Genomic DNA, 23,659 nt, shown 5'->3' on the forward strand with positions numbered 1-23,659 from the left:
AGCATCAACTTAGACAATCAGTTGCAGCAGATATTTCTAAGAAACAATTTTATCATTCCACCATTTTTTCTACGGAATACACCTTCTTAAATTGACGGGTCCGAGCGATTTTCCGCATTTTCATTCCGTTTACGTTGGACCACACTATTTGTTACACTGTTGCCTGTTACTTCTTCAGGTGGATTATTTTGGCTGTGTCATTATATTCTATTGCCGTTCAACTTCAACACCCTTTTTCTATAGAAAGAGATTTTTTTCAAGACATAATGTGTCTTGTGTATATTTCGATCCTTAGTGTTCCCAAATATTTATTAATCACCATGTTTATTATCATTGAATGCTTACTTACAATGTTTCCTCAGAAATAAATCAGAATAACAGTCCCTAGTAAATCGCCAACAAGTAGAGAATAGTCTTATTTCTTATTCCACCACAGAGCTCTGCTGTAAAACGAAAGATACCAATTGATTCAATCGTATTATTATTTGTTTACGCTATATGTTTAGGACCTATTCAGTTTTTCAGAGCGAACGCTCAAATAAATGGTATATTTATGAAATATATCGAAGACCATCGGCTTCTGAAAATTTTTACCAAGTGCGTTCGTTTTGGTATATTCATTGCAATTGAATGAAGAATTTCTACTCTTGTGATAAAATTTTGGAAGTAACCAACTCATTTTTTCGTGCATTCTTAAAAAAATCAGGTAAGATTGATATGAATGAAAACTCCTTTATTGTCCAAACTATTCACGAGATTACGGAGACCACTGCAAGACCTTCGTACGGACTCGAGATGAGACTTTTCTCGGTCGATGAGATATCAAATCTCGTCTCGAGTCTCATCGTGAAATCGAGACGAGACGAGACTCTCTGCCAGTAGTTTCTCAACAAATTCATTGATAACCTGAGTCTTCTATTTTCTAATGATGCCTGGTTACATTTTTTTGGATATCTCAACCCTCAAAAAATGAAGATGTGGAGCAGCAAAAAACCAGACAATTTTTTTTAATTTCGGTGTGCTAGTCAGAGAACAATTGTGAAACCTACTTTCTTTGACGAAACTTAAAAAGTATTTCAAGCTATACATTGTGAAATTTTTTCTGGATGAATGAACCATTGTATTTAAACTAGTATATTTTTACTCCAAACACAGATTTTCTGACTACCTTCAAGAAATTTCTGGCTTCAAAATCGGATTTTCTGAATTTTAATTAGCACACAAATTCAAAATCGTAATTTCATATTTCAAAGTCAGAAAAATGGCTTCCAACCTACGTCGCCAAGACACTACTGAACTATCAAAGTACAAACTGCAAGAAATAAACTCAGAAATTTTTTCGGAATATAGTTATTCTCCTGTCAAGTGCGGAAAATGATACTTACCCGCACGAAACGAAGCAGAGTTGGGTTTAGCAATTGATTGCGGAAAGACACTTTCCGCAACAGTTAGGAACAATATTTTTTTCTACAAGCGCTTGAAATATATAAATATATCCATTTTACGAAACAGATCAAATCTGATGTGATTAATTCATATATAACGACAAACGTAATTCTGCATGCCGTTACCTTGGGTATATCTCATCGTGGGCGTTCGGTGCATAGAGACATGACCGAATTTGATTTGCTCCATAATATTTGCTTGCGGGAAAAACTCCTGAATTAGCGTGCGGCAAAGGAATAGCAGGCGTTTTTCCTTTTGGGACATTGACTCTTTGTAACTTGAGATGCTTGAGGGAAAAAGGTTAAATGCGCACGCTTGTAGAAAAATAATTTATTGTAAATTTGGATTTGGCAATTTTCATTATTTGAGTTTTTATATATAACGTTTCGGCTACACTTCGCCAGCCCCCTTCGGAGAATCGCAAAAGTTTTTCTTTTCAGTTACACTTCATAATTATAAATTATTTTATTTATTTATTTATTTAATACATAAGACTACAAATCATCATCAGAGTGATGTTCTAGTAGAATCATAAATTTTGAATAAAATCAAATGAAATAAACAAACATTAGGCAAAATGTGTCATTGCAGTATTAGAATTTCTGGATAGTTGTGCTTGCAAATGTAATAATTTATGTTTTCGTGTTTGTATTTGGTTTTTAAAGATCTAATGTTTAGATAGAGAAGTGTAATTAGTTTTTTGTTCCAGTACCATTTAATGATTTTTTCTTTGTTTCTTGGGTTCTCAGTTCATTCAATTGTGACTCTTTATTTATAGGAAGAATTTTACTCGTTTCGGTTTTTCTAAGGTAAACATTTTCTTCATTAGTCCAAACGAATTTATAATTGAATTGCTTCCGGAACTCTCTAGCTTCTTTAAGAAGGTATTGATTTTCCCTGGTTAGTTCATGATTGATATATAGAGTATTGTCTTCTAGTAAACCAATTTTTTTTGTATTCAAAGTTGTTTTACGTTTTCCACTCATCACAGTTTTTTTGTCTTCATAATTTTTGTAAGTTATCTTAATCCTAGGTTTTTCTTTATGACCAATTTTTCTACATTCGACATCATCACTGCTTATATCCTTCTTGACGAGTTGAATTGTTTTCAATGCTAGTGTTCTCATTTCTTCGTCTGTTTCAATTTTCTTCCCGAATCCGGATATGATTATATTGTTTTTCAGTAATTTTTGTTTCTCATCACTTTTCTCAATTTTGAAATTTTCGAGTTATTTTTTGAATTCAATATTTTGTTTTTTCAATTATTCAACTTCCTGTTTGATTTTTGTGACCTCTTGTGTTTGATTGTTTATAGTGCGCCAGATTAAATCCAATTTTTCGGCAATATCCTCAAGTGTTGTGCTTTTTTAACAATTTTTCCTTGCACTCGCCGTATCGTCGGATTCTTCATCATCTTCAGAGTCTGAGTCCAAACCTGTCGATGTTTCCTCCCCTGTTTCACAGTCTTGACACCTGGTACAGTACCAATCCAATTTACCACCTTTCACCTCTTTTAGTTCTTCCTTTTCTAATCTACTGCATTGTTCATGGAAATATTGCAGGCATATGCCCACACATGGAATTTGGAATTTTGATTTGGGAATTCCCTTCTTGCATTCGCCATATTGGAGTTTCTTTTTTATCGTTGTCTTCTTGTGTTTGGTTTTTTTCTTGGTATTTTTATCTCCCATGTTTACTCTTTTTCCAAGGTAATGAAATTACGCAGGAAACTCGCGTCAACTATTATAATTCTCTTGAATATCGTTTTTGTTATAAATTGTTGTAGTGTGGGATACTATATCCTATTTTTACTTATGAAACGATTTTCGGATTTGTTTCACTCGAATTTTCAGAATTTTTATTCTCTAATCTGCTGACACATTCAAACCACATGCTTTCACTTCGAAGGGTCGCGAATGAATATAACAAGCGATTCCCTGAAGACGGTTGGCGAATGATAGCTCAAACGTTGGATATGCAAAACTCATATGATAAAAATAGTTTATTACTTAATCCGATGATTAATTTTTCATAATCAACATCTATGTATGTTTATCGAACTTTCAGGTGGTGAAAATGATGATGGTTGTTGTAATTATATTCGCTGTTTGTTGGCTTCCGTATCACCTTTACTTCATCGTCACTTCCTACTTTCCTGATATCACCAATACTCGATACATCCAGGAGACCTACCTGGCCATTTATTGGTTAGCCATGAGCAACTCGATGTACAATCCTATGATATACTGCTGGATGAATGCAAGGTAAGTCAACTTTTCAGACATAAATTATTATCTTCAGAAAACAATGATGATTTTACCTGTTGTGCAAATCACAACATTTTGATTCTACTGAAATGAACTATCGGCTGACGTTAATGATGAACTGACAAGCACAATATTGTGAACTGTAGTAGTATATTTGCATTCCGTCTGCCCTACCGATACGAGTTTGGTATATATAGTGTTTCACTTTGAATTATGAAATGAATACCATGGGTTCACGACGGTAAAATCGGCTTTTACGCTTTGAATGAGGGTGAACAGACTGATGCAGTTTATTCTGGTTTTTCAGACGTATTTGTAAGATTAATCATACTATATTAAGGATAAATTCAGATGCATACCACCCGCTGATTTTTTGCCATCGTCAAGGCAACAAATGGAGTACGCCCCATCGAAGAAAAGCAGATGCTGACGATGGTTTTTGTCTCATTTGACCTAATCAGAGCAACATAGTTTTTCTCCGATGGAGAACGTTTGGAATTGATGGACCCTTATTCAATTTTTTTTTTTGGTGTAGCAAGTGGAAAATCTGCAAGTCAGACGAACCACCCTCTCCTGAGGAGGAAAGAATGTGGGGATTCTAACTCTCCTGACCTCGAGACACACTACAAACCCTTAACTGCTTCTTGAAAATTGGTGTCGGGCATTTGACTATAAACCGTTTATCTCTTAGTCGGTTTTCTTCTCGCACACTATCGTGCTGGGATTTATGTGTTTATCCTCTATTGAATAACACTTTATTGGATTTTTCAATAAGTTTCTGTTCTTATTTTTATCTCTTTTTAACTGATCTCTTGGTCTCCTTCATTAAATTCGCATTCTCCTTTTGTCTTCCTCTGGGTCGTAGTCCACTAGTCTCCTGAGTTCTTGATTCGGATCGCCGAGTTGCTATGCCTGTGTCGTCAGCATATAACGTTAGCATGGTTCTTGGATTCTTCGTAATATCGTGAATGTATATGTTGTACAGAAGTGGCCCAAGTACTGACCCTTAGAGTACTCCAGCCTCTATATCTATTGTTGTGGAGCATTATCCTTCCACTTTCACGTAAAATCTTCTATTTTTGAGATAATTCAACTTGCATATTTTGATCGAATATCCAGCACATCTCATCTTATACAGGGTGTTTCATGAGTCGTTGGTCATAGCCCAATGGTGAATGCAGCTCATCCAGGCCTTTCAGAAAACTTGCTTATTTTGTATCCTAAGGCTATTAGTTTCGGAGATACGGGGTGATTCATGAATGTTGACCTAAATTTGCGATAGCCATAACTCTGGACTGCAAGGTCAGATTTCTATAAAATTTCATGGGTTTGTTCAATTCGGAAAGCTCTTCCAAACGGTTCATGAAATATCAATATTTTTAGGGCAGTACTCAGAATATCATGATTTTTCATTCAAGCCACAAAATCTAGATTTTTTACATTCTTTACAGAAATTTCGTTATTGCCGTAAAAAACTACATAGTTTATTCTGAGGAAGTCAATTTTCACTTTGCATGGCACACTATGCATCGAGGGAATAGGAACCGGACAAAATCATATTTTATGTCATTTTCTCGAAATGCGGTCCTGTTTTTATTCCTCGGGTGATAATATTCATGGTCTTTAGACGAGATTCTGAATTAATTTGAATTCTGTTCAATTCTTCTTCATTTTAAACTCTCAGAACATACTGAGTGTTCGTAAAAAAGTTTTTAAAAGTATGCAAAGTCGAGCTGTGAATTCCTTTGAAATTACATATTGAATTTAGATACAAATGATGTAAACCCTCTTGGAAAATGTAATCCGTAAATGTATTTGATTCATAACACACATAACTATTAAAATTTATTCTTCCGAAAAACCTTAATATTTTCATTTCCTTTCATAAAACAACAATGAAGGAACCGGACGTCATCTATCCGAAATGCGGTCCTGTTTTTATTCCTTTGATGATATTATTCTTTGTCTTCGGTCAAGATTTTAAATTTGTAAAATTCTGTCCAATTCTTTTTCATTTTAAACCCTTAGTTTCCACTGAGTGTGCGTGAAAAAGTGACTGACTCCACGGAAGCATTTGCGGCAGAGGATAGAAGAAGATTGGTAGAAACAAAACCCCAATATTATAAGGAGGCAATAAATAATTTGAATTTAAGCGCTAGGAAATGCGTCGAGATGAAGGAACTTCATTTCGAACATCTCTTATGATACTACATTTTCATGGTTGAAGAATAAATTTCAATACTTATATGTGTTATGAAGCAAATTCACTTACGGATTACATTTTTCCATCATTTGTATCTGAATTCAATATGTTATTTCAGTAGTAAATCATGTACTTACTCATTCTGAGATGGCTGGAGTGATCCTCCGCACGACCATATGGTTTTGGAGGTTTATCCTGATTATTTGTTTTTTGTTTTATTGTTGTATCTTCATTTTCACTGAAGCTGTTAACTCGTGGTTTATGAATAAACATTATTATGACTTAAGACTTGCGGCTTTCCCACTCCTCTCCAGAGGAAAATTCACTTATCCCAGATATCTCAGATATCAAAAGGATTAAGCTCTGTTGGAGCCCTTTCCAGGTTTTCGGGCTCGTGGTGGTGGTCGGGTCCGGGTCGCTCCTCGGCTCCCTGCCGCCGGTTAGATTCCTGCTCCACCCGCACTTCCTGTCGGAGCAGACGGTGTTCCTCTGAATTTCCCATGTACTTTCGTACAGTTCTCGCCGTTCCCAGCAGTACCGTCTTCTGCATGACTCTATAGATATTTTCGTCCAGCTGAAGTTTCCTCAAGTTCTCTAGTAGTTTCTTCGGTATCAGGCCTGTAGATGATATGACAATAGGTAAGGTCTTGATATCTTTCAGCTTCCACTGTCTCCTGGTTTGTTGCTCGAGATCTCCGTACTTTGAAATTTTTTCAGTGTGCCTATCTAGAAGATTGTTATTATTTGGAATCGCCACAACGATGAATAGTGCTCCGTCCTCATCCTTATTGAGCAATATGAGGTCTGGTCTATTGTGGGTTATTTTCCGGTCTGTGAGAACCGTGCGATCCCAGTAGAGCTTGTGATGTTCATTTTCCAATTCAGCATCCGGATGGTAATTGTAATATGGAACCTTTTTCGAACTTGGAATTTGGTGTTTTAGTGCCAATTCTAGCGAAGAATTTTGGCAACGGCAACATGTCTATTTTTGTACTCTGTGCCCGCGAACTTCTGACATCCCCCGGTAATGTGCTGGATAGTTTCATGTGTCGCACAGCCATAACGACAGCTATCATCCGCCACTGAGGCATCCTTGGCGATATATTTCATGTAGTTCCTTGTTGGAATCACCTGATCCTGGATGGCGAGCATGAAGCCCTCTGTCTCAGGAAACAACCTTCCGGAGGTCAACCAGTAGTTCGACGCAGATATGTCGACGTAATCATGGTTGGCCTCGTTCTGGTACCTTCCATGCAAAGCTTCACAAACCTTTTAGGGCTTTCACTCCCAATCAATGCATTTTACTTTCTGCAGAGTGCTCGACGGTTTCCAAGTGGTCCTGCTGTAGCTTTAACCGGTGTAGAACTATCAGCAACACAAGCTACTTGATGGAGTTCTGATGAAGTAGCCTTGCTCAGAAAATATTTTCCTTCAATTTCCTGGGTCATACGGTTGGACAAATCAACAATTCCTCTACCCCCAAGATGTCGTGGCAGCTCGGTCCGTTCTATTGAGCTTTTGTCCTCATTCGTCCTTATTTTTCTCTGTAAGGCTGCTAAATCGGTGATGGTCCAAAAGATGATACCGAATGAGTAGGTACGCCGAGCAAGCGTAGGTATTCATAGCTTTTATTAGATTTTTGCTGTTAAGGCCAGTTCTCATTATCCTTCTCAATCTTCGGCTGAACTCCTCCGTTAGTTCTCTCTTCATCTGGCTCTGATTGATTTTTCTTGCCTGTTTTATACCCAGATACTTGTATGTGTCTCCTTCCTTCAATGCTTCAACTTCTGCACCTTCCTTGAGTTTGAACGTATCATCTTCTATTCTCCCTCTCGTTATGTTCAGCAGTCGACATTTTTCTAGTCCAAACTTCATTTTGATGTCTTCCGAGAATGCTTCCACCATCATCAGCATCAGTTGCATTTGCCTCTTGGTAGATGCGAAGAGTTTCAAATCGTCCATGTAAAGGAGATTATTCAGTTTCATCATAGTTCTACAGCCGCTTTTGATGGCAAATCCGTAGTCCGTAGAATTCAATCTATGAGACAAGGGATTCAGGGCCATGCAGAACCACAGAGAGCTCAGCGAATCTCCTTGAAAAATTCCGCGTCTTATTGAAATAGGTCCTGTTGTAATGAAGCCATCTGCTGCTTTCATTTGAAGACTAGTACGCCAGGTTGACATGGCGTTTTTCAGGAACTTAACAATATTAGGATCCACCTTGTAATTGTTCAAGAAAGTCAAGAGCCATTCGTGAGGTATGGAATCGAATGGTTTCTTGTAGTCTATGTACGCAGCCTAAAGATTCCTTCGCTTGGAGAACGCTTGATTGCAGATAACTGAATCAATTATTAGCTGTTCTTTGCACCCTTGGCTCTCTTTGGTGCATCCTTTCTGTTGCATGGCGATGGTGTTATTTTTTTCGCAACGGTTGTGAGTTCGGTTTGAAATGCACGATGTGATTAATTTGTACATAGTTGGAAGACATGTGATTGGTCGGTATTTGGATGGGTCTTCTGTATTCCTTTGGTCTTCAGGTAACAGGTACGTTGTGCCATGTGTAAGGAATATTGGCATTTTTCCAGGATTTTCAATGACATCATTTATTGCGGAGGTCAATTTGTCATGCATGATCCAAAGTTTCTTGATCCAGAAGTTCTGTAATCCATCAGGCCCAGGTGTTTTCCAGTTGTGTAGTCCTCTGATAGCTGATTTTACTTCTTCAATTGTGATCATGTCATGTTGCATCGGCTCATATTTTATAGCTTCAGACTTTTTATCTTCAATCCATCCGGTATCTCCATTGAACTGAGGTTTCGTTGATAATTGTTCGGTCCAGAATTGTTCAATGGCTTCCTTTGATGGTAACTTTCCATTTTCTCCATCAGACGATGTGAGTGACCGGTAGAAAGTTTCTTCCGACTTTTCGAATCAATTATTGTCTCTTTTCCGGCTATAATTGCTTTTATATCTTCTCAGGCGTTCTGCATACAGACTTAACTTTTCCTTCAGAGTTTCGAGGCAGTGGTGAGTTGTAGCATTCTCCGTCTCTCGTTCTGTGTGTGTTCTGTTTCTATTTATGATTTCTTTGGCAGCTTTCACAACCTTTCTTCCGCGATTCCCGTTCTTGTCAGTCGTCCAATGTCTCTTGTTAGTCCCTCTGTTTTGTGTTGAAGACGTTTCTGGCATGGTGGCGCATATAATTTTAGACCATCGTTGTTCGTTCGGCGAATTTTCGCCCCTATTGTTTCAGCCGTCGTAAGCGCTGCACAGTAAAAAACTGTTATTATTATTATTATTATTAAAAGAAATCACAGCTCGACTTTGCATACTTTCAAACACTTTTTTACGAACAATGTGTTGAGGGTTGAATTGAACGGAATTTAAAATAATTCAGAATCTGTGATGTAAAAAATATAGATTTTGGGGCTTGAATGAAAAATAATGATATTCTGAGTACTGCCCTGAAAATATTGTTATTTCATAAACCGTTTGGAAGAGCTTCCTGAAGTGGACAAACCGATAAAATTTGATAGAAATTGGACCTTGCAGTCCAGAGTTATGGCTATCGCAAATTTTGGCCAATATTCATTAATCACCTCGTATCTCCGAAACTAATAGCCTTAGGATACAAAATAAGCAAGTTTTCTGAAAGGCCTGGATGAGCTGCATTCACCATTGGGCTATGGCCAACGACTCATGAAACACCCTGTATAAGATGAGATGTGCTGGATATTCGATCAAAATATGCAAGTTGAATTATCTCAAAAATAGAAGATTTTACGTGAAAGTGGAAGAATAATGCTCCACAACAATAGATATAGAGGCTGGAGTACTCTAAGGGCATCCCTCTGTAATGTATTCTGTGAGCCTTAATAATTGTTGCTCTGTTGAATGCTCTCTTCTGAATCCGAACTGTTCTGGTGGTATCAGTTTCAGATTTTCGGTTTCCTCATTTAGCCTCGTGGGTATTATTCTTTCTACCACTTTTCCTAATGCCGACAGTAGACTTATCGGTCTGTAGTTTTGTGGGAACTTCTTCTTTTTGAATGGTTTATTGAACACTATGACTTCCGCTGTTTTCCATTTTTCTGAGTACACTGAGAGAATGAAATAGTGAAATTACAGTGTAAATCTTGGGTTATTTGTGACCAACGATAATCACTGGAATTTCACAAGGAATATTCTGAAACAAAAACCTTGTAAAATCACAGAAAATATAAATCACACGTTGGTTGTGATTTCACATGATTTTTTTTCTAATGATTTCTCTACAAACTAAACCTGTGAATACCCATTGTGAAGTCACAATGAAATTTCTTGATATCAACTGTAAAATCACATTTATTCTGTGAATTCGCAAAGTATTATTACAGAAATAAATTTTAAAATTAAAAAAACTTGAAAATTCACAGGATTCATTGTGGAATCACCTCTCGTTCTCACGAAAATACGTCGTGAAATTTAGCATCAATTAGACCGTAAAATACTATAATGTTGTAATAATAATAATAAGAAATGGATCACGCCTTCAACAGTAAGGCAGGTAAATAATAAACAAATTAATTCAGATGCATAACATCCGCAGATAATTAAATCAACGAATGTTACGATCTAAATCGAACTAACAAACTACCATCGCTCGAAGTATTACCAGAATTTTCATTTCGTCGACAAAGAGCAGATGCTGATCATGGTTTCGGTCTTATTTGACCTCGTCAGAGCAACAAAACTCATTCGTCAACGAAATGCTATGAATTGCCGGCTCCTTTTATTCCATATCAGTAGCGGGTATGATGTATAAATACATCGTACCGACATCTGACAGAGAAACGGGAACCAACCCAATTCAATTTCCTAACTCTCAGAGCGAAGATAGCATTATGCATCCATATGCTTTATTCCCATCTTGCATATATCGTATATTACGATAATTAAGCAAGGGAAAAAGCGCGGAAAGGTTCGGATCATGGCAGTAACCGATCTGCCGCGGACATGTAAAATAAGAAATGGATCATGCCTTCAACAGTAAGGCAGGTAAATAATAAACAAATTAATTCAGATGCATAACATCCGCAGATGATTAAATCAACGAATGTTACGATCTTAATCGAACTAACAAACTACCATCGCTCGAAGTATTACCAGAATTTTCATTTCGTCGACAAAGAGCAGATGCTGACCATGGTTTCGGTCTTATTTGACCTCGTCAGAGCAACAAAACTCATTCGTCAACGAAATGCTATGAATTGCCGGCTCCTTTTATTCCATATCAGTAGCGGGTATGATGTCAAAATACATCGTACCGACATCTGACAGAGAAACGGGAACCAACCCAATTCAATTTCCTAACTCTCAGAGCGAAGATAGCAGTATGTATCCATATGATTTATTCCCATATTGCATATATCGTATATAACGATAATTAAGCAAGGGAAAAAGCGCGGAAAGGTTCGGATCATGGCAGTAACCGATTTGCCGCGGACATGTAAAATAAGAAATGGATCATGCCTTCAACAGTAAGGCAGGTAAATGATAAACAAATTAATTCAGATGCATAACATCCGCAGATAATTAAATACTGGTAATACTTCGAGCGATGGTAGTTTGTTAGTTCGATTTAGATCGTAACATTCGTTGATTTTATTATCTGCGGATGTTATGCATCTGAATTAATTTGTTTATTATTTACCTGCCTTACTGTTGAAGGCGTGATCTATTTCTTATTTTACATGTCCGCGGCAGATCGGTTACTGCCATGATCCGAACCTTTCCGCGCTTTTTCCCTTGAAATAGGTCTGTAGTTCGCTATATCATGCGCGATATTTTTTTTATAGATCGGAAGAACGAGAGCGTTCTTTAGGAGATGAGGAAAAACGCCAGAACTAACTGATAGATTGATTACATGTGCAAAGTGAGAAGCGATATCAAGTTTCAAGATGCTGGAAGAAATATAATTCATTCCACTATACTCTTTGTATTCTTAAGTGATCTAATTGTATTTAATACTTCATACTCTAAAAGAGGATGAAAAAAAAAATTGAGCTCAGTATACCTACCTAATGAGGTACATGAGGAAGAGAATGAATTTCCGTAATAAGCACTCAGTTTTCATTCAGCGACCGTTGAAAAATAGTCAAAGGCAAATTTTTATGTAACCAGTGAAGACCCATTAATTCTTGTTTCGCTGAAATAATTTCAGCATTTATCCACTTTCTATCTAGATTAGAGAAGTAACTCTTACATTTCGTCAATGGGCAGCAAGTTTCGAATGTTGTGAATAAAGAGAGCAGATTCACAGAATTTAATTGTGAATTTCGAGTATTTGTTAAAATTCCAGAATTCATTGTAAAAAAAACCCCACACCCTTTAAAATTACTTCGTGAAAAAAACCATGAAAACTACTGGATAATTGTCTTTATTTTGTTATTGATCAAAGTAGTTTTACAGAACTAAATTGTGAATTTCAAAAATTCAACTAAATTTGGCACAATTACTGCCTAAAATATAACTTCAATATGAAAAAAAGAAAGATTATATTAAATAAAAAACAACAACCACAACATAAAATATAATCATCAATATGGAAAACGAAAGATATGATAGATTTTATCAGTTAAAAAACAACCACAACATGAAATTAATATGATCTTCAATATAAAAAACAATATGAAACATTACATTAAACAAAAACAACAACCACAATATAAAATACATTCTTTCCTATGATATATCATCTTATTTTTCAAAATATAAAAAAAATCAACATAATTGTGAAGCATTCAACTATGAAATATACGCTTCTGAAAATATTGATATAATTATGCGCTTATTTAGCGGTTCATATCATAACAGTATCAATTAAAATTGAAAAACAAAGTATACCTGGTCTTTTTCCATCAAAAAAGACACAATCTTCTGGAATAGATAAATTCATGAATTTTTTTTCTATAAAACTTTTTTTTGTCGTGCTTGACTTACTTCCAGAATCCGGATGGATGTTGAAATGAATCTTTCGGAACATTTCCATAAATTAAATCGAGGGCCTCCCTGAATACATAAGTTGTAAACAAATATCGTTTTTACATAAAGAAGTCGTGTCGGTGGTTTATTCCTGAAAAAAATGAAAAAAAATGAAATAAGTAAAAATCCAATAGCAATATTTCGATACAGAATAATTGAATAAGTTGTATGCATACGATGTTCATTTTTTTTTCATTAGTATCTGCCAAAGGAAAACCACAAATCGAAAAAATAAACATCGATTTCAAAAAATATGATTTATCTACTTACTAGTATATATTTCTTTTGCTAAAAACTTGAAACCTTCAAAGAACTTGGAGGGCAAAAATAATTGGAACTTGAAAGAACTAAATCATAGAAAACAAAAAACTGAACCATGTATAACTCTTCGCACTTCAGAATTCTTGCAGACACAGAGGTGAGAGAGTGAGTATCTACGATAGGATATGAGATTGGGCAACAGCCTGCCAGTTGCAGGAAAGGTTTTGATTGGCCACGGAATGAATCTAGAAACAGATAAAAGTCGGGATTTTACAATTGCGTTATAAAATTCCATTGAAGCTGTGAATTCGGATCCAGCCGAGCGACGTCACGTACCCCATAGATGGAAAATGACTTGATATTGGCAATCATATTGTAATATTACGTTCAAGCTATGGATTCGCATCTTATTCACGAAGTTCTCGTGTTTAACACATTTTTAAAATAGATATTTTATAGAATGATACATAGTCTTTCAGCATCATTTTGATTTATAAAATCCAATGTTTCGGCTATAACATCCACCTGCCGATAACACCACATCCAATAGTACTTGTTATTTTCTGGCCAATACTAGCTGAACCGTTGGATTTTATAAATCAAAATGATTATTCCTCAAATTTGCTATTATCAATTATATCAAGTCTAGACTAGATATTTTATATCACCAGTCAGAACAGATGATTATTCCATTGAATATATCCTAACTCCCTCTATTCCAAAATTCACTCCTAATATTTATAATTATGATGATGGAGAAAGTTTCATTAAATACCCAGACTTGCGAGTTTTTTCAGCAGTACCTACTCAAAATATTTTCTGACCAAGTGACAAACAGAATTTGTTTTTAGATTATGATTGAGGAGAAACGCAGGAACCCATAATCTATATATGAATTATACAAAGAATAGAATGAAATATACTTTATTTATATCTTCAGAAATGTATTCATATAAAAAACAAGTCGAGAAAAAAATTTCTACAAAAAACGTCATTGTGGACTGTCTCAATGCGATGAATAAATTGGACAAAACTAATCCGTATGGACTCTATGTTTTACTGATGGATCAAAATCAGAAAGAGGTACAGGCATTGGGGTGTGTGGACACAGATCAATATAAGGCAGCAGTCCAAAAATGAGGTTGGGAGGCAGCAATAAAAAAACCCCTTCTAGACATGCACAGGATAGTTATAAAAACAAAAAAATTCGTCTTTCCTTCACCGATCTACGCCCGAAAGCTCCTGGAGCTGCCACGGGTTGAGCTTCTAAAAAGTCATCTTCAGATAAGACTCTGTGGATCGGAAAAAGAACAGCACAATTTTGGCCTTCGTAAGATCTTCAGTTGTTTATGAAATTTCAAGCGGTACCTTTGCAACGCTCTAATGGAAACCGATTGATCTATTTTTTTATTGTGTTTCCATATTCGAGAGAAATATTTTGACCATAATAAATATCAACAATTTCCCGTAATATTTTTCTTTTGCTGTAGACATGTAAATAAAAAGTGTTCCATTCTTGAAGGAAATTGTACCGCGATATCATGTTGTACAATTATATTTCATCGTGGGAATTTCACAACAACCTTAATAACACATTTTATAAGAACATTCGTAAGGAAATTTTAAAATTAAAAGGGTTCTGCATTGTAATTCTACAACACAACATTTTTTTCTTCGCAAACTCACAAGAAAAATTCTTAAATCACAATAACTTTATGAAATAACGTTGTGAAAGCACATTTTCATGTGATAATTCACAAAATTAATGTGATTAAAAAAAAATTTGGATCACAATAATGTGAAATTACCTTTTTATGTTGAAATTCACAAATTTATGGTAATATTGCATTGCAGTTGTAATTTTTCAGGTGAATATTACAACCCTTGTGATATCACAGAGAATTAACACATATTTTCTGCAAATTTCATATTCACTGGAAATATACATGATAGTTTCACATTTTTCATTAAATTTCGGATCACCCTTGTAGAAACATCCAGATATTATTTGTGAAAAAAATAATCCAACTGTGTAACTGTAACCTGTCCAGCTAATATATGGGTAATTTCACATTGTAACCTCAAGATTTTTCTCAGTAGAGTGTTTTGTCCTCATAATTCTATTCCCTATATTTGTTAGAGCGGCTATAACTTTTATAAGTAATTTCTTTAACATAACATTTGTTATTTTATCGCTTCCGGGAGCTTTCCTCTTCTTCAAACTACTAATTATTTCCCTGATTTCATTTGGCGATGTTGGTTTGTCTATCTCAGCAGCCGCTGGTAATTCATCAATTTCTTCATCAATTCCTTCAAGCAGTTCTTCCAAATCCTCATTATCGTCGTCTATCCTGTAATTTATACTCGATTCTCGTTCGATCGAGTTCCCCTTTCTCCGTGTAGGGGTGCAATTTTTGAATTCTCTCCTCGTAGGTTTTTTTGCATTCTCTATGCAGAATGATCAATTGTATTCAGTTCTTGAACCCTTTTGTTCCATCTACTTGTTCTTAGATCTTTCAGGGCATTTTTCAGAACTTGGCTATGGCGGTTGAGGTTCCTTCTATTCAGATCATTTTTATTCATCCGATATATTCTTCTGTGTATTCGATTTTCTCGTATAAGATCTTTAACTTCTTTAGGCGTATCGCCATACGGATGACTTGGTGCTGGTCTCTTCGCTCTTCTCGTGCTTTTTTCGTAAGCTTTCAATATAATCTCTTCCAGTTTATCAACCGCATATTCCAGATCCTCTGGAGTGCTTATTGTTGGAATTTCTGTTATTTCCGAATGTATTGAATAGCTGTATTTAGCTCAATTGGTATATTCTCCTATTTCCATCAGTTTTTCTCTTGGTTCTTCTACAATTGTCAATTCCACGAGATTGTGGTTGGAGGTTCCATCTTCCAAAGTTTCAAGAGAATTCTTGAGTTATATTTTTCAATATCGCGATATCAATTACATCTGATATTCCTATACCAAAAGCAAGATATGTCGGTAACTCTGGTCCAATCACTATGGCATTTTGTTTTTCGGCAGAATCCTTGAGTTTTTTTCCATTTCTATTCTTTGTTTTGCAATTCCATGATGGGGATTTACAGTTGAAATCTCCGATGCAGATTTCTGGGTTTGTTCCTTCCAACATGTTGTTTATCTCTCCTTCCAAAAAATTATTTTGTGGTGGCTTGTATGCCGAGATAATTTCGACTCTTTGACGGTTTAATTCGGCAACAATCGTCACTGTTTCTGTTTCTCCTTGTGCTTCGTCGGATCTACTTTTGAAGTAATGTTTCAGATCTGTTCTCACCAATATTGCTACTCCTCCTCCGGTGTTTGTAATTCTGTCACATCTGTATGTTTCATAATTCATGAAATTCAGTCGTCCGTTCCGGTTTAATCTTGTTTCCTGTAGGGATATAATATCAGGTTGTCTCTCTGATATTATTTCTTCTATCTCGGCTTTCCGAGTGTTGATCCCGTTTATGTTCCACGAGATTATCTTGAGGGATTTCTTCCTAATATCCGTACGGTCCATTATTTCAGTTTACTGAATAAAGCTTGAGTGTTTTCTCCATTTCCCTCTCAATTTTCAACATTATCTGGTTGAAAATTTTTTCCGTGAAGATATCTAAATAATCGGCTGATTCAGATATCTTTTTCTTCTCTTGTTGACTGTTCAAAGCCTGTTTCATTGGAGGCTTCTTCTGTTCTACTTTTTTCTGAACCGGTTTTGGAGTCTCCCTTTACTTTTTCTGTTCTGCAGGTTTGGTCTTCGCTACTCCCCGAATTTTTTGAACAGTAGTTGTTGTTTTTGTTACCGGCTTTTTCTGTTCAGCTGGTTTTCGTGAATTCTTCTTTCTGGTCACCAGCTTGAACTCGCTACCTCCTTTGTAGCTAGCTGGATGGCCCTCCTCTCCACATAAGACGTATGTGGCACTTCTCTCTTCACCTTTTCTGGTGAGTGTGCAGTCATTGCTGCTATGGCTTCCTGAGCACTTCACGCATCTACACGAAAAGGAGCATTTGTTTTGTGCATGTCCGTACTTTCGGCACCTAATGCACTGGCTTGGACTTTCAGGCCTCTTTTCGTGTTCAACCACAATACAGAGATTGTAGAGTCGCTTCACTTCGAAGATTTTCTTTTTCTGGGTTTTAACCAGGTATGGGCTTCTTTGTCTTGTTCGATGTCATTCTGGACACCTCAGCGTCTGATATTCCCTGGAATATCAGGTCGTCTTTAATCAACGCAAGATCAGCGTCGATTGGTAAATGCCTGATGACGGCATATATCTTCTTCTCTTCCTCCATTTGGTAGGTAAAAAATTCTTCACCATGCTGTTCGAAAAATTTGGTAATTTTCTATAATCATCTACGGTTGACGCGGTTGACCGTCTTTAACTACGGTTGCGCGTCTATAATTGAACTTCTTGGTGTAGAGTGCTTTAGAAGTTTCTACCCAATCTTAGACGCCCATCATCGTGATGGGAGGAATTTTGTCTTTTCTAGGCACTCCAGGTGTTTTTTGGTATTTTCCTCGTTTGACGAGGAGCTGTCTTTACGCGCGCGTTTATATGGGGGCGCGTTTTGAGGTTTAGCAATCAGCGTTGCTTGATTCCTTTTAATGTCAGAACTGACATAATTTCTCGCTGCCGAACTCGCAATTTCGGCAAATGTAGGGGGTTTCGGCGCTGAAAGCTCACTTATTTCTTCTTTCGCTAGGCGGAGTTCATTTATCAATTGGCAAACTGTTTCATTCAGTTTCGCGATTTGAGTTTTCATTTGCTCGTTTTTCTCCTGTAAAGTAGTCTATTCTTCAGACTCATTCTCGCTGAAGTCATCGACTTCTTCGGAAGCTTCCATGTAGGAACCCTCATTATCTGAGGTCTCCGACATGGCTAAACTTTTTTATTTTTGTACAAAGGTGGTAAATATCAATTGTGACCTTTCGTCACACCAAAACGCAAGAAATACCCGGGCTGCCAAGCGAGGGTATCCACGGCTCACTCAGTGAAGATGGGGTGGGTTCAATGTTCGGAACCGATAATGAGAGTAGGGCGCCAGGTTGAATGGAAAAATGAAGCAACATACCTAGGAGTGACGCTTGACAGAGGACTTACATGGAAAAACCACATCAAATGTGCTGTTGATAAAACAAAAGCCGCAATGAGTAAACTTTATCCACTCATAGGCAGAAGAAGTCATATGAATAAGAACATCAAGTTGACGATGATTAAAACTATTGCGAGACCACAACTCACATATGAATCGGCGGCATGGGGCTTCGCAGCCAAGACCCACATCAAGAGAATACAGGCCACTGAGAATAAACTCCTTAGAATGGCGATGGACGTACCCTGGTTTGTTAGGAACAAACAAATCTACAAGGACTTGGAATGGGAACCAGTTACAGAATTTATGAAGAGAAAGGCGGAAAGGTTATTCGACAAAGCCAAACAACATCCAAATAAGGAACTACGAAGATTAGTCGACTACGATCCAACGGAAGAAGCTAGAAGGTCAAGAACCTACCACCGAAGACCGAGAGATCAGTTAAGGATTTAAATGTAACCAAAGAAGAGCTCAACCTATAAAAGCTATAGGCAGCATACAACTATCAACACGACTATGATCGTGTGAGAGTCCTGTAGTATGTATCAGTATGAACAACCTGTATATTTTCATACGTGAGACGGCAAGGCCTGTGAAACCTTACATCATTATTAGAACGTGCCTCAGATAGATAGAATTGATCTTGAAATCACACGTAATCGATATCTGTATGTTTATAACCATTGTCATTCATATTTATCAATTCATGATGTATTATAAACACAACCCGTAAACAATGTATAAATAATATATAGCATTTGGCTAAGGAAGATTCATTCAGTGTGTGTATTCATTCATAATTGAATTACATCATACAGTTGTCAATTCTATAGTATGTGCTCCGTTCAACATGTCTTAAGAAATAAACACCTTTGATGAGTCTGCCGAACATTATTCGTCATCCCTCCACCGCATAGACGATTAGCCGAACCTACCCTAGTTGGGTACATCACATGGCGATCCTGCTAGTCGTATGCGGTTAGAGGTCCATATGGTTTTGCCTGAGTATTCGTAACCAAGCCAAGATGGGATTGAAACGAGAGCCGATACTAAATTAATGAAGAACGCACTACGAACTGCCGAGATGAAAGTGCTCAGAAACGTCCTAGGCCTCACATTACGAGACAGAAGGAGAAACGAAGAAATTCGAAGGGAATGTGATGTTCCGGATATAGTCCGATGGGGTCGCAATAGGAGAAGCCACCAGGATTTAGTGTAAAGGAAAAATATACCGTAAGAATTTTTTCCTTGTTATGTCTAATTTTCCATGGAATTTGATGAACTATTTGCCGAGTTAAGTGGGGTGTCTCAAAAATTTCTCGAAAATATCAGAAAGGAGCCGCGAGAACGTAGGGAACGGGCCGATAGAGTCGATAAATTTCTCAATGAACTAGTGCAGTTAGAATATAAATTTAACAAGTTGAATAAAACTGTCAAGTCGGAACCAAATTTTCTCATAGCATTGCATCCTCACCAAGCAATCATAGAAAAGTCACTGTCAGAATCTAGAAAATTGCTTCAAGAAAGGTCTAAATTAATTGAAGATAAACAGAACTCAGAAAAATCAACAATGACGGAAAAATTTGACTTGAGGACAGCATCCTCTTTATTGCCAGCTATTACCAATGAAGAAGAGTCCGTATTGCAATTAATTGATGCCATAGAGTTATATACCGATATGCTCGATGATCAAGGTAAAAAGTCTCTGATCAATTATGTGCTAAAAATCAAATTGACTGCAAATGCTAAATTGAGGTTACGGAAAGAGTATCAGAAAGTTGAAGATTTGGTAATAGATATGAAAAAAACCCTCATAACTAAAAAGTCACCAACAGCTTTATCAACTCAACTCCACAATCTGAAACAAGAGAATAAGACAATAGAAGATTTTGCTAAACTAGTTGAACAGTTGTCTCTCGATTTAACGATCGCTCAAGCAGATAATGCACCAGAAGCATTAACTGTTTTAGCCAAAGTGAATGAAAAAATTGCTCTAGGCGCATTCTCCAACGGATTACGAAATACGGAAATCAGAACTATCATAAAGGCAAGAAATTTTGACAACCTCAAAGATGCTGTAGCATCAGCTAAAGAAGAGGAACTTGTAAAAATTTCATCTCAAGCATCTAGCCAGAAAGTTTTCCATATGAAAAATTTCAATCGAAATCGTAATGATTTTAATCGAAAAGGAAATTTTGACCATTCACATCGAGGTCGTGACCGCAAAGAGAATACCAACAAGCATAATTTCAATTCAGCGAAAAATAATTACGGACAAGGTCGCGGTCGCAAGTTCACCAATCATTCGAAAAACAATAACAAAGGGTACTCGAAACAGCAAAGAGCATATTTTGCCGATAATGGCACAAACTCTTGTACAGAGCAAAATACCGAAGCAGATAAGTTTTTTCGTGACCAACAGTCATGTTAGTTACAATTTGAATGCCTTGAATTATGTTTCAGTGAAATATGGCAAGAATGAATTGAATTTTTTAATTGACACAGGTGCAAGCATTACCTGTATATTTTCAGAATTTTTAGCGAAAGGAGAATATTTAGATACCAAAGAAAAAATAAAGATCAAAGGTATAGCCGGATGCACATCTTCCATGGGCTCCGCAAACATTTCAATTATTTTTAAATATGCAAAATTCACCCACAATTTTTCAGTTATAAAGTCCTTTGACTCAAGTATACAAGGTGTACTAGGATCAGATTTTTTCAAAAAACACAAAGCAGTAATTGATTACGAAAATTTCATTTTGAAACTAAAGAATAATAATGGAGAAATTAAGGTACCGTTGAAATCCAAAGTTGAACATTATACTATTATACCACCTAGATGCGAAATAATTCATTATTGTCATACTGAGGAAACAGAAGAATGTGTCATTCTAAACGAACAAATATGCGAAGGCGTTATCATCGCAGGAATGATCGCAAAACCGGAAGATAATAGAGTTCCAATTAGATTGTTAAATGTGAACGATAGAGAAGTAAAGTTGAAAAATTTTATTCCAAAACTGGAGAGTCTTTCAAATTTCGATGTTATAAATTATGGTAGAAATGAAATATCCGTACAAAGAGTAGATGAAATATTAGATTCAATCAATATGAAATCATTGAACAAGGAAGAAATAGCTTCCGTACAAAAAATTTGTGCCAAGTATGCAGATATTTTTCATGTAGACGGTGATCCTTTAACTGTTACCAATTTATACCCACAAAAAATTTTACTCAAACCAGATGCTCAACCAGTTTATGTAAAACCGTATAGATTACCGCATTCGCAGAAAAATGAAATTCATAAACAAGTAGACAAAATGCTACGAGACGGGATTATAGAGAAAGCCAGATCTGAATGGTCCTCACCGTTACTAATAGTACCAAAGAAACCAGATCACAATGGAGTTAAGAAATTTCGAGTAGTATTAGATTATAGATTACTGAACAAGCAAATTAAAGGTGATAAATTTCCATTACCAAACATTACTGAAATACTAGATTCCTTGTCAGGAGGAACTTACTTTTCTCATCTAGATTTAGCGCAAGGATATTACCAGCTGGAACTACATCCCCAAAGCCGACCTTACACTGCGTTCACAACTGAAAGAGGTCAATATCAAATGAAAAGACTAGGAATGGGTTTAAAAACAAGCCCTAGCTCATTTTCAAGACTTATGACAATAGCTATGTCAGGTTTAAATTACGATTCATGTTTTATTTATTTGGATGATTTAATAGTCTTTGGACATTCGTTGCAAAACCATAATCAAAATTTAGTGAAAGTATTGCAACGACTGAGGGAGGTTAATTTGAAATTGAATCCTAGTAAATGTGAATTCTTGAAGAAGGAAATGTTGTATCTAGGTCATATCATTTCGGATAAGGGTATTTCGCCAGATCCAGAAAAAATCGATGCTATTTCACGATATCCTGTACCTACAAGCTCTGAGGAATTAAAACGTTTTGTTGCATTGGCTAATTATTATAGGAAATTCATTCAAAATTTTGCAGCAATCGCTCAACCTTTGAACAACTTATCACGCAAAGGAAAAATTTTTCAATGGACGGAAGATTGCGAAAAATCATTTCAAACCTTAAGGCAAGTCCTTCGGACAGCACCTATTCTACAATATCCAGATTTTTCAGAGAATAACGAATTCATTCTAAGAACGGATGCTAGTGGATTTGCATTAGGTTCAGTTTTATCAAATTCTAATGACCATCCAATAGCTTTTGCTTCACGAAGTTTGAATCCAGCAGAAAAGAACTATTGTACAATTGAAAAAGAGCTCTTAGCAATAGTTTGGTCAGTCAAACATTTCAGACCTTATTTGTATGGACGGAAATTTAAAATCTTAACAGATCACCGACCACTGATTTATTTGTTCAGTATGACCAATCCATCTAGTCGATTAACCAAATTCCGTTTGATTTTAGAAGAATATGACTTCACGGTTCATTATGTAAAAGGTTCAGAAAATGTAACAGCAGATGCCTTATCGCGTATTAAAATAGATTCAGCAGAACTCAATGAAATGACGAACGGTATAGTTGCAAATATATGCGTCATGACGAGATCTCGAACTAACAATGAAGTAGGTTCTAAACAACATGAGACGAATGCCTCCGATGGCAAAAGGATTGATCACCCTGTTGTTGTCGAAGTTTTAAAACGTCCAGCAAAAAGTGTTGAGTTAAGACCAATTTCAGAAAAAGAATTTCATAATTTGAAAAATCAACATTTAGAGGATTACAATGAGAATTTAATATATAATGTGAATTCACAAATTATTTTCATTAACCAGGATATCCGATCAGCGTACGACTTAGGTACATCGTTGAGGAAACTGGAAAAATTATGCGCAGAAAATAATATATTAGAATTGTACCTCATAAAGCTAGCTAGTAATAAAAAATTTTTGAATATGTTGACAAATTATAAGAATGAAATTCTAGGAACATCCTTAAAGATTAATATAATAAGAGATGTAACGCGAATCGAAGACAGAGAATTAAGGCAAATAATTCTGAACGATTTTCACATGCTTCCAACCGGTGGACATGCAGGTATCGAACGCATGTTCAACAATATCAAAAGAGAGTATTTCTGGAATGGCTTAAGATCTGATGTTGAAAAATTTGTAAAGAAGTGTGATGATTGTCAACGTCATAAACATTCTTTACCTAGAAAAGAACCTTTGACAATCACTACCACAGCTTCGTCTGCCTTTCAGAAAATTTTTCTAGATCTCGTAGGTCCATTACCTATAGATATCGAAAATAACAAATATATACTCACAATTCAATGCGACTTAACCAAATTTGTAGAGTGTTACCCACTACCAAA

At 36.2% G+C, this 23,659-nt stretch overlaps 2 protein-coding genes across 3 annotated transcripts in view; both read left to right on the forward strand.

Annotated features, from left to right (window-relative positions):
• The window catches only part of LOC123319555 (tachykinin-like peptides receptor 99D), a 709,883-nt gene that overhangs the window by 575,371 nt on the left and 110,853 nt on the right, over nt 1–23,659 (forward strand). For both annotated transcript variants that reach the window (XM_044906600.1, XM_044906601.1), the window contains one exon: nt 3,514–3,710. In XM_044906600.1, the coding sequence (XP_044762535.1) occupies nt 3,514–3,710 (197 nt within the window). The remainder of the gene's footprint in view (nt 1–3,513; nt 3,711–23,659) is intronic.
• LOC123319557 lies at nt 19,867–20,664 on the forward strand. The gene is made up of 2 exons (XM_044906604.1): nt 19,867–20,256; nt 20,589–20,664. Exons 1-2 carry the CDS (start codon nt 19,877–19,879, stop codon nt 20,623–20,625), a joined length of 417 nt encoding a protein of 138 aa, XP_044762539.1. The 5' UTR covers nt 19,867–19,876; the 3' UTR covers nt 20,626–20,664.

This window comes from Coccinella septempunctata, chromosome 8 (genome assembly GCF_907165205.1).
Source record: "Coccinella septempunctata chromosome 8, icCocSept1.1, whole genome shotgun sequence".
Taxonomy (NCBI): Eukaryota; Metazoa; Arthropoda; class Insecta; order Coleoptera; family Coccinellidae; genus Coccinella; species Coccinella septempunctata.